The sequence below is a fragment of the Medicago sativa genome, chromosome 3 (assembly GCF_051527215.1).
Source record: "Medicago sativa cultivar Bolivia chromosome 3, Bolivia_mono, whole genome shotgun sequence".
NCBI classification, from domain to species: Eukaryota; Viridiplantae; Streptophyta; class Magnoliopsida; order Fabales; family Fabaceae; genus Medicago; species Medicago sativa.
Genome location: NC_140751.1, coordinates 86031535 through 86049449, shown reverse-complemented (window position 1 = coordinate 86049449; position 17915 = coordinate 86031535). Strand labels below are relative to the sequence as shown.

At 33.3% G+C, this 17915-nt stretch overlaps 2 protein-coding genes across 3 annotated transcripts; one reads left to right on the top strand and one right to left on the bottom strand.

Annotated features, from left to right (window-relative positions):
• Positions 1-1362: 1362 nt before the first annotated feature.
• Positions 1363-6736, top strand: LOC146941301 (spermine synthase-like). Its single transcript, XM_085755072.1, has 11 exons — positions 1363-1452; positions 2245-2465; positions 2574-2618; positions 3031-3107; positions 3190-3312; positions 3703-3807; positions 3880-3952; positions 4084-4155; positions 5267-5462; positions 6107-6236; positions 6379-6736. The coding sequence occupies exons 2-11, from the start codon at positions 2276-2278 to the stop codon at positions 6442-6444; spliced, it is 1077 nt and encodes a 358-aa protein (XP_085611198.1). The 5' UTR covers positions 1363-1452; positions 2245-2275; the 3' UTR covers positions 6445-6736.
• Positions 6737-8385: 1649 nt separating this feature from the next.
• On the bottom strand, positions 8386-16663 carry LOC146941300 (cyclic nucleotide-gated ion channel 1-like). 2 transcript variants are annotated; one of them, XM_085755070.1, is made up of 8 exons: positions 16436-16663; positions 16161-16290; positions 15222-15783; positions 14779-14991; positions 13210-13499; positions 11312-11423; positions 10097-10333; positions 8386-9339 (listed from the first exon to the last, which is right to left on the bottom strand). In XM_085755070.1, the coding sequence occupies exons 2-8, from the start codon at positions 16187-16189 to the stop codon at positions 8641-8643; spliced, it is 2142 nt and encodes a 713-aa protein (XP_085611196.1). In that variant the 5' UTR covers positions 16190-16290; positions 16436-16663; the 3' UTR covers positions 8386-8640. The 2 variants fall into 2 exon arrangements, with proteins under 2 accessions (XP_085611196.1, XP_085611197.1); XM_085755071.1 differs by having other exon boundaries at positions 16161-16280.
• Positions 16664-17915: the final 1252 nt, after the last annotated feature.

Sequence of the window (17915 nt, the reverse complement as noted above, 5' to 3'; positions counted from 1 at the left end):
AGTGTAGTGGTGGGATTTATATGTTCGAGTGTTTTTAATCTACACTTCTATCCCTTTTACGGTTAAACTCTTTAAAATTACAATAAATAAAATAACTTAATAAAGGTTTTTTTTTTAAGAAATTAAATAAAGTTTTTATCCCTATAAAAATATCAAATTTTATTTTTAATCTCTTTAAAGATTTTTTTTCCAAACAATGATACTTTAAATATTTTCTACGAGCATTTTTGTTTCTTGTTTTTAGTTAATTCATGTATACCTTTTAAAATTTGAAATTATTTTTTGTTGTCATATTTAATAAACTATAGAAATCTCCATCCCAGAAATTTAAAACTTTTTAACAAGATTAATCAAACATAAATTTTTAAGTTTTTGATGCTAAAAATTTATATTATTTTTTTTAAGCCAAGAATAGAATGACATCGGAAAAAATAGTATTTAATTAATATTCTAAACATGCATATAAAAACTAATTCCAAGATTTAAAAAGGATACATGAGTTGACTTAAAACAAAATTTAACAACAATTAAATCTATTTAACTCATCTGTAACCTCGTGGTTCAACTTTCAACATCAATTTGATAAACGATATGTAAGTACTTATGTAAGAGATCTCGATAGCTCAAACCTCAACTTATCTAAACTTTTTTCATAAAAATAGAAAATACTCCCTCTGTCCCTTAATGTAACCACCCATTTGATTTTATTTTTGTCCCTAAATGTAACCCCCTTTTCAAATTACTAGATGCATTTATTACTTTTTTCCTAAACATACTCTTAATTAATACCACTAACTTGTCTTGAAATATGAATAGTACACATACAAACAAAGGACAATTTGGTAATATTAATACACAAAACAGACACATTAATTACACTGACAACTTTTCTTAAGAAACTAGACTTTTGACCTGTGCATCGCACGGGTTTTCCCGACTATAATAGAGATCAATAAATAATCTTTAACCCGTAAGATCATTAATATGGTAGAAAATATTTTCTTAAAAAAAAAAGGCAAGCGGATAGGAATGAAATTGGTGTGCAATGCATTTTTTAAGATGTAATTTGTTAGGTTAAATAATTGCAAACTTAATAAAGCAAATGAGCGGAAAAAAATTAGGTTAAGTTGCTGCAGACGTAACAAAATTAATAAATAAGGATGTGAAAAATGCAAAGGGGTTACATCAGGGGGACGAAGGAGTAGAAAATACTAATGGCATAGTGTATTTTATTGGGTGGCAAGGCAACATCAACATCAAGGGGGCATTAAAGCTTAATTTAATAGAGTTTAATGGAATCCCCATTTTCTTTCATGTGGAGAATAAAAATCTTATAAATTGATACATAGAGACGCCATTTTTGTTCCCAGAAGAAGCAATCAAAGAACTGTGAGAGAGAGAAAGAGCCGCGTTTCTATCAACAACACCCTCACCGACATTCACACCAGACAGGTCTCTCTCCCTTCACTCCTCTTCTCTCTGTTTCGTTTTTTTTGCATATCCTAAACCCTAGTAGTTGCGCTCAATAAACGCGCCCCATAGATTAATTAATATTACAAAATTGTGTTTTTCGATGATTCACTATCACATGTTGATGCTTTTCTGATTAATATCATATTATTATTACCAATTATATTAAGAAAATACCCTGTTTTGTTTTCTTATTTGATTTATCAACATGTATGTACTTGATGGAATGATCGATCCATGCTACAATTGCCTTAATTTAATATTTTTAATACAAACTGATTTCATGCATGCTGCAGAATCACTTCAGCTTTTATATTATAATTTAATTCATTTGATATCAAATTATTTTATATTATTAAAATATATAGAATTTTAATTTTCCCCCCTTTTTCTGGTGGCTTGTTTTGTTTTCTTCAATCACTTTTATTTTATATTTCAGGAGTCCTGTGTTCTGTACTCTTTGTCAGTGACAAAAACTATAAACTTTAATTTATAAAACCAAATAAATAAATCAATAAAAGAAATGCAGTGCTTTTAAGCTTTGCTAAACTGGGTTTTTATTGTTGATACTTTGCTTGGATTTTACATGTGATTTTGTTTTTTGGGGGCTGTTGTTTTCTTCTTTTCATTCTCTGTTCTGTTATTTGGTTTTGTGAGTATTGATTTTTGTGTTTTGAGCTTATGTCTAAGCGAAAGGCGTCATTTTTTGTTCTTTGAGATTTTAATTATCATTGTTTAATTTTTTGTGTGACAACTGGTGTATTAATTATACAGAGACTGGAGCCAGTGAAGAAAAGGGTTATTTATGGGGGACGCCGTAGAAAGAGGTTTGGAATGCCAGAAGACTATGGATGGGAAGGCGAGTAACAGGAATGGTTTGGAGAAGGAGATTCCTTCATGTTGTTTGAAAGCCATGGCTTCAGCCCCTGAGTTGGAGGCCAATTGTCACTCTACCGTTGTTTCGGGGTGGTTCTCAGCATCTCAAACTTGCTCTGGTCATTATCAGCTATTTTAATTTTGTATTCTTCCATATATTTCCCATTTCCTTTTCCATTCCACTAACAACAATCTTTTGTTTCATCGTGTGGCATATTTTTTTACAGAAAAATCAGAGGAAGTTCTTTATTTCAACAACCCAATGTGGCCAGGTGACTGTTATTTTGCATATGGAGTTGTTTTTTCTTCATGTATACTTGCAACTTTGGAGTGTGCGCTTTTTTTTCTTTTCTTCTTTCTGATGTTTGATAACTGAGACTGCAAATGTTTTTACTATTAAAGACAATCATATTCTTGTTTATCAATAAATAAAATTTGATACAACCGAGCCTTCATGGAGAAGGATGAATATGGGGGTGGGGGAAGGAATTACAAAAATTCTTTTATATCTTTGAAAATAACTTTTGGCCAAGGAGGATAAACTAAATGTTTGATGTTACAGTATCAAACTTACTACATATTGTGGTAACATACATTTCGAAATGCTCTCACTTTGTTGCCAAGTATGTAATTTTTATGTGTATATGACGGTTGCTGATGGTTTTGGTGTGTGTCTATCATTAGGAGAAGCCCATTCAATCAAAGTAGAGAAGAAATTGTTCCAAGAAAAGTCACTGTACCAAGAGGTCTTGGTTTTTGAGGTATGGCATCTTCTTCCTATATTGTTCTCTTTTTATTCTACCTATAAATGAGAAGTGATTAACACTTATCTTCTTTTTACAGTCATTAACATATGGGAAAGTTCTTGTACTTGATGGGATTGTTCAGTTGACTGAAAAGGATGAATGTGCTTACCAGGAGATGATAGCTCATCTCCCCCTCTGTTCCATTCCGTCCCCCAAAAATGTAAAGTCTTTTGATCTGATCATCAGTGTATTGGGTCTCAACTTATATTGTGTCTTCTTATTGAACAAAATATTGAAGTAACGTTGGTTTCAATTCAAAAATACAGTTCTCTATTATCACTTAGGGGAAATGATACTGCAGAAATACGTACATCCTTTGATATTCAGCAGTCTCAATGTCGCTTCTTCCTACTCTATTCTTTAATATTTTGTTGATCTTATCATCTTGACAATGCATTGGTTATGGCTCCAATGCTCTTATATGTGTATGGAGGAAAGCATTTGAGACTGACTAAAATTTGAAAGGATTGAATTCAATTCATTTTTATTATGCCTTTTTTCCCATACTGTTTCCACCGTCTGCTAAATAATTTTTATGTTGTTAATTCAGGTTTTAGTTGTTGGTGGTGGAGATGGTGGGGTTCTAAGGGAAGTATCCCGCCACAGCTCTGTGGAGCATATTGATATTTGTGAGATAGATAAGATGGTTATTGATGTAAGTTATGGCTTATTTTAATATAATTCATTTCATTAATGAAATGAACTTATTGCAATGGTTATTTTGTAGGTTTCTAGGAAGTTTTTTCCAGAGTTAGCTGTTGGGTTTGACGATCCTCGTGTACACTTGCATGTTGGTGATGGTACATATGTTTGATGCTAGTCTCATTTTATGTTTGTTATCATGCCAACTATGGCTTTAATTTACTGGTTACAAACTATTAAGGCTATGTAAGCTTATTCACTTAATACTCTTCCCACCCATTTTTGCCAGCTATTGAATTTCTTAAACGTGCACCTGAAGGGAGGTATGACGCCGTAATTGTTGATTCCTCAGATCCTGTGGGTGAGTAATTTAAATTCAAAATGGTCTGTTCAATATGTTCAGTAAATAATGCACATTATTGGAATTAGCACTGAACATAGCATATGTTATTTTGTTCAGTAAATAATGCACATTATTGGAATTAGCACTGAACATAGCATATGTTATTTTGAAATGAAAAAAGTCGTGTTTTGAGGAGGATCTATATTTTCTCACTAGTATGGAAATTGCTTAACTAGATCATTGGCCCCAACCCTTGTATCTCAATCTAACACACTTTTCGAAGTTGTGGGTTTTAGATAAAAAAAGGAAGAAATAATAAAAGCTTGAATATTGTGATAATAGTTTGATAGTGACTTTGTACAAAAGACTAGATACTGATTCATATTTGTAGGGAAACAAGACTCTTAATCCTAAATAAATAGATAAATCAGAAAACAAACATAGTAATCTCTAAGTAATATAAAAATTAATTATAAGAGATAATCTAAGATACTCGAAAATTATAAAGTGGTCTAATGAGATAAACTAAGGTACTGCAATATAATATAGAGATACTATTAGATATTGAAGGAGTTTGAAAGAGGAGGTTCGATCCCCTGAAACTAACATAACTAACTACCAACACTGCTAACATTTGCCCATCAAAGACAAAAAAGATACTGCAATATAATATAATATTAGATATTTCTAATATTCTACACCACTATTCATATCAGCTCTGTTCTTTACTTTGTGTCAGTTTAGCCTTCATTTATGAGAAATTTCAGTGATGACTTTAGATTGTTTCATTGGTATGATTGATCATCTGTGTCACATACAATTTTGATTTGAATTTTATTGAAAACCGTGATTTCTTTCATATTGTTTTGTTGGCTGCTGGTATAGTGATTGACTATCTATGTGTCACATCTACATTACATATAAATCAGATTTGATTTTTATTCAAAACCTTCGTTTTGCTCCGATTTTCCCTGAATTTTTGTTCCTAAAATATTTATATTGAACTATTCGCTAAACTAAAACTGATCAGCCACTTATTAATTTCATGTAATGTTAAGCAGAGTTAGATTCTTCCTTTTCTGGTTGGTTATTTTTATCAACAACTCACAATATCACTTTTGTAATTTAGGTCCTGCCCAGGAACTTGTAGAGAAACCATTTTTTGAGACTATATCTAAGGCATTAAGACCCGGTGGAGTTCTTTGTAATATGGCAGAAAGTATGTGGCTTCATACACACCTTATTCAAGACATGCTCTCCATTTGTCGAGAAACATTTAAAGGTTCTGTACATTATGCATGGGCAAGTGTTCCAACATATCCAAGGTAGAGTTTACACTATTCAAATTGCTGGTAAATTAGTATGTGATTCTACTTTGAAGTTCCTTTGATTTTACTTTTAAAGAATTTCTGTTTTCCAAGTTTTCTGTTTCTACATGTTGTGAGAGTAAGGGTAATTTTTTTACAGTGGGACACTTACACCTCATGATAAAGTTGATCCCACTGATGGATCTTCAGTAATTGTTGGTCCCACAAAATTTGTGATTATGGTTGGTGTGTTGCTGGAAAAATTCATAGGAATCATGAAACTTTCATTTTCCACTTGTTGAAAATGTTACAAATTTGTATATATTTTCCACTTGTTGAAAATGTTACAAATTTGTATATAAAAAAGTTAAAAATTTAGGCAGTTGATCCTAGCCTTTTTGGTTTGTCACGTTGCATTAGTGTGCTTAAAGGTTGTGGTAGGTTTTCACATTACCTTCTTGAGAGGATTCACTTTGTTATAATTGAATTTTTGGTTTAAGAAGGCCTGAGATTTTTACTTGCCTAGTTTGGCATTTTGGAACAGTATAGGGGTAACAACTAATCCGTGCCCTGACAGTTACTAAACATGATTGTAATTTTGGTTCATCTTGATAGTATTGGTAATTATGTGATGCTTATTGTATTCCTTTCTTGGTATGCAGTGGTGTGATAGGGTTTCTTCTATGCTCAACAGAGGGGCCGCATGTTGATTTTGTGAACCCCATCAATCCCATTGAAAAGTTAGAAGGTGCTGATAAGCATCGGAGGAATCTTAGGTTCTATAACTCAGAGGTAAGTATATGGTCCATATATTGTATTTACTTATTTAACTTTATTTATTGGTTCAAATTTTGCAACAAAATATCAGGCATTTAAGCGTGAATATCAGAATACCTGCATGCAAGAAAGATCTTACGACCCTTTTCTTATGCAGATACATACAGCGGCTTTTGCACTGCCTGCATTTCTGAAGAATGAGGTGAGGTTGCTCCGTCAGTAGCAATGCTTGCTTGCGTATTGTACCACTAGTCATCTGGGGAAATAGATTATTGTGGGAGAAATAGGTACCAGGCGTGATTATTTATGTCATCCAATTCCGTCTGTGAACCCATTTAAGCCTTGTTGAACTCTGGGCAATATTATTAGCCTCTTTTTGTGGTTGTGTTTAAGCTTGAAAGCATGCATTACCAGTTATTGATGTATTGAATAATTTGGGATGCAGGGTGTGGATTTTAACAAATATAATTTTGCATTTTGTCAAAATAAAATTTCACATAGTAAGTGTGTTTAAATGGCTTTTGTGAATCTGTAATGTGGGATAGTGGCTGAGTTGGATGAGATTTTGGTTGAATTTGCGGTGTTTATTACCGTTGGTACAAACTCTTGCTTTGGGGCTTTGAGCTAGTGACCATGGAACTTTGTCACATTTGAAGATGAAAGTGGGAAGGGAAGAATACAAAGTAAACTTCGCCTATGTATATTAAATTACAAAATAGTTATGATGGTGAGAGTAAAATCTATGGTTTTATTTGACAAAAGTAGCAGACGAGTAAGCAACGGTAAATAACAGTATCATAACTATCTAATACATATATAGATTTTTTTCAGCAAAAAAAATCCATGAATTTCCTTTGTTACTCAAGATGTTTAATATATTAATGCTAACAACACACTATCTAATACACTCTTTGTATGGGACTCCAATGATTTGGTGCGACCTATATAGTGTTTAAAAATGTGTTAAGAGTATGTTGGTAACACTCCACATTTTGCACTAAATGTGTAGTATCTTTGTTAACTCGAACAATAGATAATCTTTCAATATACTCTCTCCGGTCACATTTATAAACAAAATATTACCTTTTAGGTTTATTGAATGACTAATGTATTTTGTCTATAAATGTGACCAAATACATTAATTATTTCATGAACCTAAAAAGTTGTTTTTTGTTTATAAATGTGATCGGAGGGAGTACTATATTACTTCACATTTTTTAATTATTTAAACAATTAAATTATATTTTTTAAATATCCATACCACTCATTCAAAATTTTAGAATGAATCTCACTGATCTCATATTATACTCTAAAACTTATTAATTAAAATAAAAACAAAATCAAAAGTCAGAAGTTGCAGGCAAAGGAACCGTTGCCATGCAAAGCCACTATTGAGAGTTTGGATACTCTTATTTTGTACTACCAATTATACAAGACCTTTCGACAAAAAGTTTTGGTATTTGTGTAACCGTTTCATGTGGACAGACGATATTTACACTCATAGGAGCCTCCTAGTAATATTGTGAAACTTAATGTGGACGAGGACAAAAACTCTTTCAACAACCCGAGGCTAGCCGGTTGTGATTAGTTAATTGGATCATTGTTCCCTCTTCTAATATTAATGTTGAATTACATGCAATCTCTTATGGTTTGATTGTGACTTGAGCAATGGTAGGATCATGTACTATTAGATAAAATAATAACGACAATAGTTATTATTTTTATTAATATAGTAATCATGTATATACTAATTACTAAAACTAGTTTTTACAACACTACCAAAAAAAAAAATTAGGACACTACCAAAAAAAAAAAACTAGTTTTTACACATGTATTGTATTTTGTTGCCTAGGGTTACAATATCTGTTTGATGATACTTAATTTATCAAATGATTAAATTATACTTTCTTATAAGTTTTGAAACTAATTTAAAAAGCTATTGTTATTTCAACATAACTTTCATTGATAATTCTAAATAAAAATGACTAGTATGTAATTACATGTTTCATTTAATTGAAATTCCAATGTAAAAGTGATAAACTGATAAAGGTTTCCCGAATTTCTTCCCTTGTATGGTACCGTTATTCATTTGACATTTGTTCTAGTACCATTTTGGACTAAAAATATCATCACCATCGGCCATCACAAAGTGCGAAAAACAGACTAAAAATAATAATATTCCGCACCAGTTTCATTCACGAGTGAAAACATTTTAGCAACAATCATATACGTGTATATACAACTTAATAATCAATGCTTTTATACACATTCTATATTTTACGCTAACTTGAAAAATAAAATAAATAACAAAACTGACATCTTGGTCTTCCTATCATAATTTCATTCTAATTTTTTCAGTTATGTGACACCATTTCTTTTCTTTTCTTACAGCACAAGGCATCCATCTCCATTGATTACACTATTGCTCTTCAGCAGTAAAATCTGGTTCGGTAGGCTTCTGGAGCATCATGGGAGGTAGTCTCTCTGGCACCCTGGGCTTCCTTGAGCCATTTTTACGTATGGCTCGAAGGACATTTGCAGCAAACCTTGAAGCATATATTGTGGCACCTAGGCTAGGTGAACTACCACCTTCCTTGGCCAATGCATCTTGGAGCCTATTCTCCTCTTCCCTTAGAGACTCTTCGAGCTTCTTTTTACAATACCGCCTCCACGCTGCTTGTATGAAACATGCAGCCCATGTACGCCATTGTTGCGAGTAAAATCTGAAAGTGTGTCGAAGCTGCTTACTGTGAAGGCGCCGAAATTGAGATGCAACAAACTTCAAATCCTCAGCTTTTAGAGCAAATGCTTCCACTTCTGAAAGAGTTTGGACAGTCCTGGTTGAGATGGGAAGGTTGGATGCAGAACGAGGATCTAATGCCCATGTGAGAAGCTCCTCTCCACAGAAGTCACCGGCCTTGAGGTATTCAGAGTTGAAGAAACCCGTTCTTCCACCGTTTGTTGTCACGGTCAACAATTTGCCGCGCATTATGAAGAGCATCTCATCAACAGGATCTCCTTCGCGAACAATGCAGCTTTCTTTCGTGTAAAGTACTGGTTTGAGACAGTCACACACTGCATCCAAAAGTTGCTCATCCATCTTCTCAAATATTGGCACCTGAAAGCTCGTTCAAGAAAGATAAAAAAAGAGTTATTAATATTATATGGAAAATCAAACTATAGCTTCAAAGCTTCCAATAGCAAAGGTGATTGGCTTATTTTTCAAGGATTGTCTTAAACCAATCGTATTTTGAATTCCCATGATTCTTCACCAGGAAGCATGGCATTCACAAACTAATTTTAAAATAACTTCAACATGACTGATGTCTCTCATCTCTCATAGCAATTACAATAGAAGACAGAAACTTTATGACCACCAGTTAAAAACATGATCAGCACTAATTCAAAAAAGGTAAAATGTATATATGCAGAACATGTTCAAACAAATGACGTGGGAGAGAAACAAAAAGAATTGCATTCAAATATATGCTACGGTGCATGTATGTTATTCACTTATTTATTCTACGTGTCTTAGAAGCAGAAATCCATTTTTTTTTAAACGTACACCCAATATTTGTTAGGTTTGTGCATGCGAATACAGTATAACATAACTTCCTAATATATTCTATTAAATGCTCCACCACCAAACAAAATATAGATACACTAAAACAGGGAATGTAATTTTCTATTTTGAGGGACCTGCTAGGCATTATGGACAGACATATTCAGCAAAGAAATTCACAACCACTATAATCGCAGATAGATAAAGAATTTTTCAGAATGAGAAAACTTAAAAAGAAACAAAGATCATTGAAAAGTAAAAGAACTCCTGTATTAAAACAAGTTTAAAAGACAGGAAATATGGAGAAACATACCCTCATCAGCAAAGCCAAGCAGAGATGACGCTTAATGTCCCTTCTTAAATCCTTGGGAAGATTACGGATCAAATTGTCTTCATCAACTCCTCTAGTTTCTTGCCATTTGTATTGCTCATGTCGTCTGATTCTTTCTCTCAAGTGGTCAGGGAGTAGTCGATGCGACATCCACTGTTCTGCGTCTCTCCTTTTCACTCTCATCTCCTCCAATCTTGTAGTTGTTGACTGTAAATATGTCTGTTTTGGAAGAAAAATGAAGTATGATGGATCAAATTGTTGAGGAGAATAACCCAATAATAGAATGGTCCGGGTGTCAAACTATTTTTCAAGCAATAATGTCAATGTAAATAAATAAGGAACAGGATTGTATTTAAAAGATAATAGGAAAAAATAGAAATATTTATGGAAGTGGAAAAGGAATAGGAACATATGTTTGCACGTACGCAACACAGTCCCATACATAGAGAATTACAAAAACTTAATAAACACGAATTCACTGGTTCACCCTATTCTAGGAAACACTTGCAGAGGCAAGGCAATCAACATCACTTGAAAAAAATCAAATGTATGCATTTTTTCCTTAGAAGGCCCAAAATATAAGACTCTATTATTACAACATCCCAGGTCATAATACCACAAGATCACTACTTCCCCAGAACAGCCCCAGAAAATAGTTCCACGAGAGCTTTTCATCCACTCCCCAAAAAGAGGACCAACACAAGGGTGGGACAATTAAAGCCCTAGTTTAAGACACACTAGCAAAGGTCGAACCTAAAAGCGCATACTGATATTTATGAAGCAAAAAGACCACACATGATGGCAAAAAGGCCCAACTCCTCTCAAAGCTAGTTTTAGGTCTCACCCATCATTGGGCCTGGCCCTGCTCAATAAGTATATCAAAATTCAATACTGAACATTACCACTGTAATTGTAGCAAAGTGCTCTAATACCAAAAATATGATGTCCTTTTTCTTGAGAGTCTCCCAAAGGGAAAATCAAATTAAATAGCAAAAAACAAATTTATAGTGCTTTTGCTATAAAAAAAAAATAGCCAAAAGAAAGACATAAAACCAGCAAATATTAACAAAAAGGGACAGATCTCAGGAGGAATATATAATACTGGAAACCAATTTATTCCAAAATCAACAAATAGTACCAGCTTGAATTATTGTCTGATTAAATAAACATTATACGTAATAGATATTCAGTACCAACCTGCATATTTCCAATGAGGAATGCAAATAATACCAAACCAGCAATGGAAATGAAAATTGCAAAGAAGATTTCCCAAACAAAGGTACTTGTTGCCAGGTTCTGACCAAGAGAACTGCAATAAAAAGGATCCCCCACAAGAGGGTGGAGGAATAATTAAAGAATGTTAGACAGTAACTTGGTAGAAATACTCAAAATCAACATTTAAAAAATACTATGGGGGGATTTGTTTCATGACATGCAAAAATATTCCCAGAAAGGTGACCTTGGGATTTTAAGTTTCCATATTTGGTTCAAGTGTTTCTTTAACAAAAAAAAAAAACCTGGGTATTATTGATTCCCCAAAGAATGTAATTTACTCACGTTTTCCTTACTTTTCTTTCTATGTTAATGGGTGAAATTGTATATTTCCATAAAAATTCTTAGAATTTGGGGTTGAGGCCTAATTCAGCCTCACAAACTAGCTTTTAAGGTGAACTCGGCCCATGCAGTCAGGCCTCATAACCACTACTTTAAGTCATATCTATAGACAATGTTGGATTAGACACACACCTTCACTTGCACTACTCAAGCCATATCTCTACGTGATCTAAGACTAGACACACACCCCTCACACTCAACACAATGAAGGAGCTAGGAGTTGTAATTAAGGAAAGGAAGCCAAAATTTCCGCAAGTAAGGCGGCTAGGGGAAAACCACAATTAACATAATTTTCCAACAACCCCGTCATGCCCAAGCTATGGGCCTGGAGTGTCACAATGCAAGTGACCCAATATTAGATCTATCTATGACAATATTTAATACTACCTCCATCCCTAATTATAAGACTCTTTTGAGAAAAAAATTTGTCCCTTTTTATAAGACCCTTTTGTTATTTCCAAATACATTAATTATTTCTTTACCAACATACCCTTATTTATTTTCCATATTTTTCTTCAATCAACAATAAATAATATGTTGAAAATATAAACAAACTCTGTCTCTTAAAGGATATAATTCTAAAAACAATAGTAATTACAAACAAATTTAATACTACAATCAACTTTCTTAATTCTCGTGATTTTATCAAAAGGCTCTTATAATCAGGGAAGGAGGTAATACCATCTTATAATTTGGACTTATGATCCATCTCAACCCCACAACACTAAATTATAACGTGAGAAATGACTGAGGCTTATAAGCACTACTCAAGCTATATCGCTAGGTGATGTGGGACTAAACACCTCCCGTCTCCTCGCACCCATGAAGGAGGCAATGAAGGCAATCAAAAGTTGACGCAATTAAGGCAGCTTGAGACACACCGTAATTAAGGTGGCTTTCCAAGAGGAATAGAAGTTACTTTCAAACTCAACAAATAAGACTGAATAATTGTTTTTATGTATATTGTAATTAGGACAGTTTTTATTGTATCAAAGCCTCCTTGGATTTATTATTGCTAAGATCTATAATGTCTAGTTTCTAGTTTCCACCAAATTCTACCACATTATTATCATAATTTTCTATTATTGAACTAAATAAAATTTGAGAAATTTTCTAGAAAAAATTACGTGCTTCACAAAAATATGTGAATTGAACTTGGGAAGGAAAAAAAAGGGTTATAGTATTCCCAAGAATATAATTCCTGGTTGAAACAAATGCCCATGTTAACATGAACATATACAGCTCTGAAATTGACATTTGACTAGCAGACCCCCAATTTTCCCTCTTCTTGAGGCGGTACATATTTCAAAAACTTAAGCCAAAACCATTTTCCTCTTCTTTGAACCAAGTCACAATGGCGCTCATAGTTCACATCAACTTAGTAAAGTGGCCACAAAAATCATAAACACATTGCAGCATATGATTAATTAGTAATCTAAATAACCAATAGCATATATTAATAAAGAATCAATGAAGCAAACCTCAAATTCTTTAGGCCCCACCAAAAACAATAAAAAAATTTCTGTGGGAAGTCCATTGACCCCACAACTCCAGATTGAAGGGCATCAAGGAAAATTCCAAAATCAAAGAGCTTTTTATCTGGATTCTGTATTGGGCATGAAGCATTCAGGAATGTTGTAATTGTGCTCAATCCATGATGATCATCACAATACAATTCTGCCTTTATACACGTGGTATTTTTTTGACAAGCCCTTTGCCAGCATGTGGTTTCTCTTTCTATAGAAAACAAATACCAAAAGGCACCAAGAACCTATGAAGAAGTAAATCAGAAATTAGAAAGATAGGAAGATGATATATTTTTGAATTTTCATATTTTATTTTTTTTAAAAGGCAGATCATATCATTTTTTTGAATTTTCATTAATAAGAGCATTTTTACTAAAAAATACAACAATTATGAAGGATTTAAATATGCTACATTTGGAACCAACATAAAATGACGTGGACCCGAGAATGTGAAACAACATATACATCAGACGCATGTGCTTAATATGTGTATCTGTGGGTCAAACAAAAGTGTCTAGCGATATGTCCAATGAAGGCACAACTCCTTTAATTTTTAAGCGTTTGCGTCATGGTGACCTTCAGCAAGATTCTTATTAGGAGATATAATGTGGGTATGAGAAAATTGATTCAGCTCGTTAGACATAATTAGGAAAAGAAATGAAAATTAATTCATAACATGACCTGCTGTATGTTGTCATCTGCAAAGAAAAGGTCTAAAATATCACTTTTGCACACAACTAAAACATGAAAACCTTCCCCCTCCCAATCCGCCTCTTATAATTATCAGGAGATATAATGTGGGTATGAGAAAATTGATTCAGCTCGTTAGACATAATTAGGAAAAGAAATGAAAATTAATTCATAACATGACCTGCTGTATGTTGTCATCTGCAAAGAAAAGGTCTAAAATATCACTTTTGCACACAACTAAAACATGAAAACCTTCCCCTTCCAATCCGCCTCTTATAACTTTGTAGAATTTACCAAAGGTTATCATATAATTCATCATACAGAGACCCCTTGTAGATTAATTTTTTAACCAATATTCCAATATCTGTATCAAGTACTAAAATCAGGTATGTGATGTACAACTCAATACTACAATATATTTTGATTAATTTTAACCAATACACTATTATCTGTATCAACTCAGATAAGACACTTATAATGAGACGGAGGGAGTAATGTACATCTCAATCGTGTAAATTGCACAGTTGGGATCATAAGCCATGTGTGTCCACATAGTCACCACAAGAGAAAATATATGTGGCTAACAAAATTTACTTGTTTAATCTAGTGATCAGGAAAAATGAAATTTAGTGTAGTAGATAAAATAAAACCGCAATTATTAGATACGCTTCAAATTTAAAACCATATTTAAAAATAAAAAATAAAAAAAGTAAGGAAAAATACCAATGAATTCAGAAATAAAAAACCCATGTAAGTAACTAAGTATAGCTAAAATACTTTTTAATAAATATGCAAATGAAAAAAACAAAAATAAATAATGCAGCATAAACATACATGACTTGCAAGCATGTAAAGAAAGAGATTGAATGCAGCTCCAGCCCATGCTGTTTCAGTGAGAATGCCAGAGGTCCTTGTAACCTCTTTATATAGTGGAGCTATTCGTATAAACCGTGGCACATATTGGAAGAATACAATAAATTTCAGCAAGTTTTTCGTGTTCAGTGATTCAGAGCCTGTCATCTTCGGAATGATAAATAGAATAACCACCTAGCAATGTAAGAGCGAGTTTTGAGTCAAAAAAGCTTACTAAAAGAATCCAATCGTGTAAACTTCTGAATCTATGCATATAAACACTTAGGAAATTAAACATGGAGGGCTGAACTTATCGACTAATTACCTATTTACATTACATGATGAATTTGCCAACACGTTATGATATTGATATTGGACTTCAATGCAATAACTAACTAAATTAAGGACAGAAGAGTTTTCCGTACCTGTGGGAGGGGAAGAACGGCAAGAATGTCAACTAAGAAATATGATGCCATATATCTCTTTGCTATTGCCCAAGCATCTTGAACCAACACACCTCTTCCAAATACTCGAGAAGAGGGAGCAATAAATCCAGTACGAAATTGAAAAATTATATGAATAATATAAAAAATGTCGGAGAAAGACCTTAAAACAGTTGCCGTAGTTTCCATTTTTTTGTCCCGTGAAAGACATTTCTTGCCATCATCAATCACAGGGATATAAAAGAACAAAGGATCAATCGATACAGCAATAAGACACGATAACACAAATATTTTGTTCCATTTTTGAAGAAAAGGACCCTGCGGATCAAGAATTTTATTTCTAGAACTAAAACATCTAGTAAGAGCACTGCTTTGTGAAAAAGATTTAAAAGGTTTTTTTGCAAATCCCTTTATCCTCTCAGAACTAGATTCGAATCCCCTTTGAAACTTGCTTGAAACTGATTTCAGTGTAGTTTTAATTCTCCCTGACTGCGTAATGTGAATTATTCCGGGAGAGTTAACCTCTGAACTCCAGTCCTGAAATCTAAACATCATATAAAAAACAACAAACATAATCTCAGTCCATGATAAACCATTCGGTGAAGACACATTCGAACACAAATGTGGATTAAGTAATAAAACCTATGAAGCATTGAGACAGACACTCACACGACACTAACACTGACACGTCGATGTCAGTAGTAATTTAAGAAAATGACAATTGAATGTAATCACATGTGTCGGTGTCGTGTGTGTGTCTATGTCTTCGGACACGGACACACCTTCGATCAGAAATGTTGATACTACATAGAATAAAGTTTGACAAAGTCAATGGGAAGCACAAGATACTTGCTTCCATTGACAATAACTAAAATACTTGTAAATAATTAAATTTAAGGTAGGTAGAATATAGTAAATAACCTAACAAATTTATCTTGATGAAAAGTCATGATCGTGATAAAGTTGAAAAGCAAGACAAAACACAATGAATCCGTGTCTTGTAATAATAAATCTTAGAAAACAGTAACCTTCTTCATGAACCTGTCAAAACCTACAACAAGTCAATAGAGATTGATTTTATGAATTAGTCAACCAAAATAGTAATTAATAAAAATTAAATGAGAAAAAGGAATGAAATAAAAATCAACGGTAGATGAAAATGAATGAGAATAATGCGAGGAGTTATGAGAAGGTACCAATTCATGAGAAATAAGTGAAGTAATGAAAGGAAAAAAGCATAGATAGGATTGATGATGCTGGTGAAGGAAGAAGAATTGAAGTGGAAGAGAAGGTTCGTGGAAGGTGTTATTATTTACAGAGAGATAGCGACGGAGAAAGATATATGTAGAGAGAGAGAGAGAGAGAGAGAGAGAGAGAGAGAGAGAGAGAGAGTTTGCGTTTTTTGTGTTGCGTTGCGGTTGAACAAGTTGAATACTGCTTGAGAGACAGTCATAGACAGAGAGAAAGAGAAGAAAGTCCTCTCTGTCGCGGGTCCCACTCCCCACTCCACCCTCAATTATTATATTTATTTTCAAAACAGGGGTGCAAATAGCAAATTTGGGCCTCAAATTGAATACCAGAGTTTCTCATTTGATAATTGAATTCTGCTATTCACCCAAACGTTTCTGCTCATTCCCAAAGTAAATGTTCAAAATGCCCTTACGTAACTTAAGTCACGTCAGTGTATAATTTACTTGAGTTAACATAAGCTACGTGATTTAAGTCACGCTAGTGTTAATTTACAAATATTGGAGCATGAGTTAACTCACGCTACATAATATGCAATTTTTTTTTCTTTCCAAATTAAACTAATTATTCAAATGGTAATATAAATCAATAATTATTCAAATGGTAATATAAATAATATGAATGCTAATAATATAAATGGTAATATAAATTCTCAACAATTACATAATAAAAACCTCATTTTATTAATACTTTAAGACAATTACATAATACATAATTTGATACATTTTATTGGAATAAAGTAAATACGCTTCTTTGAGGTAAAAATACACCAACTCAAGGGTAATAGAGGATCTAGGTCGGTGGCAAATGAGACCAATCATCTTGGGGCAAAAAGACATCATCCCTTCGGGGTAAGTGTAAATGTGGTTCTTTTTATACCCTAAAAAAGAAGCAAATTTACATTTACCCCGCGGGTTGACCTCTTTGTGCCCCAAGTCGGTTGGTCTATTTCACCCTCTTCCTCGACCCTTTTTTACCACTAAGTCGGCCCCCAAAAAAAGCTAAAAAAAAAAAAACTAAAACTATAAAGGTGAAAGAGTGAGGAGGAAAAGAGAAGGCATGGTGTGAGGGAATAGTGAGTTTTGGAGGGGTATTTATAGTGAGAAATGGGTACCATAGGTTTTATTAGTACTAAATGCAGTCAAAAGAGTAGAAAAAACGTGTAGAAATGAGTTAAATTGAAGGTGGAATAACTGATCAACTTCAAAAAAACGTGTTCTTGACCAAATACCATCGGCCAACCTAGCGCAAGTTAAGTCACGCTGGTGATAACGTTGGCGTGAGTTAAGTCACGCTAGTGTTAACCTTGGCATGAGTAAACTCACGCTATTGTTAACCTTTGCCTAAGTTAAGTCACGCTACTGTGACCGGTTTTTCATGCATCGTACAATGGTTTTTACACGCTTTTGTTAATTTTTGCATTTGTTT

Bases quoted from the DNA above. Each gene is read 5' to 3' on its own strand.
- LOC146941301 (XM_085755072.1), top strand. From the start codon at position 2,276: ATGGGGGACGCCGTAGAAAGAGGTTTGGAATGCCAGAAGACTATGGAT. The intron at 3,953-4,083 runs GTACATATGTTT...CATTTTTGCCAG, and splicing joins ACACTTGCATGTTGGTGATG to CTATTGAATTTCTTAAACGT. The intron at 5,463-6,106 runs GTAGAGTTTACA...CTTGGTATGCAG, and splicing joins AGTGTTCCAACATATCCAAG to TGGTGTGATAGGGTTTCTTC.
- LOC146941300 (XM_085755070.1), bottom strand. From the start codon at position 16,189: ATGACTTTTCATCAAGATAAATTTGTTAG. The intron at 15,784-16,160 runs GTTATTTACTAT...TATGATGTTTAG, and splicing joins CATCAAGATAAATTTGTTAG to ATTTCAGGACTGGAGTTCAG. The intron at 9,340-10,096 runs GTATGTTTCTCC...ACGAGCTTTCAG, and splicing joins GCTTGGCTTTGCTGATGAGG to GTGCCAATATTTGAGAAGAT.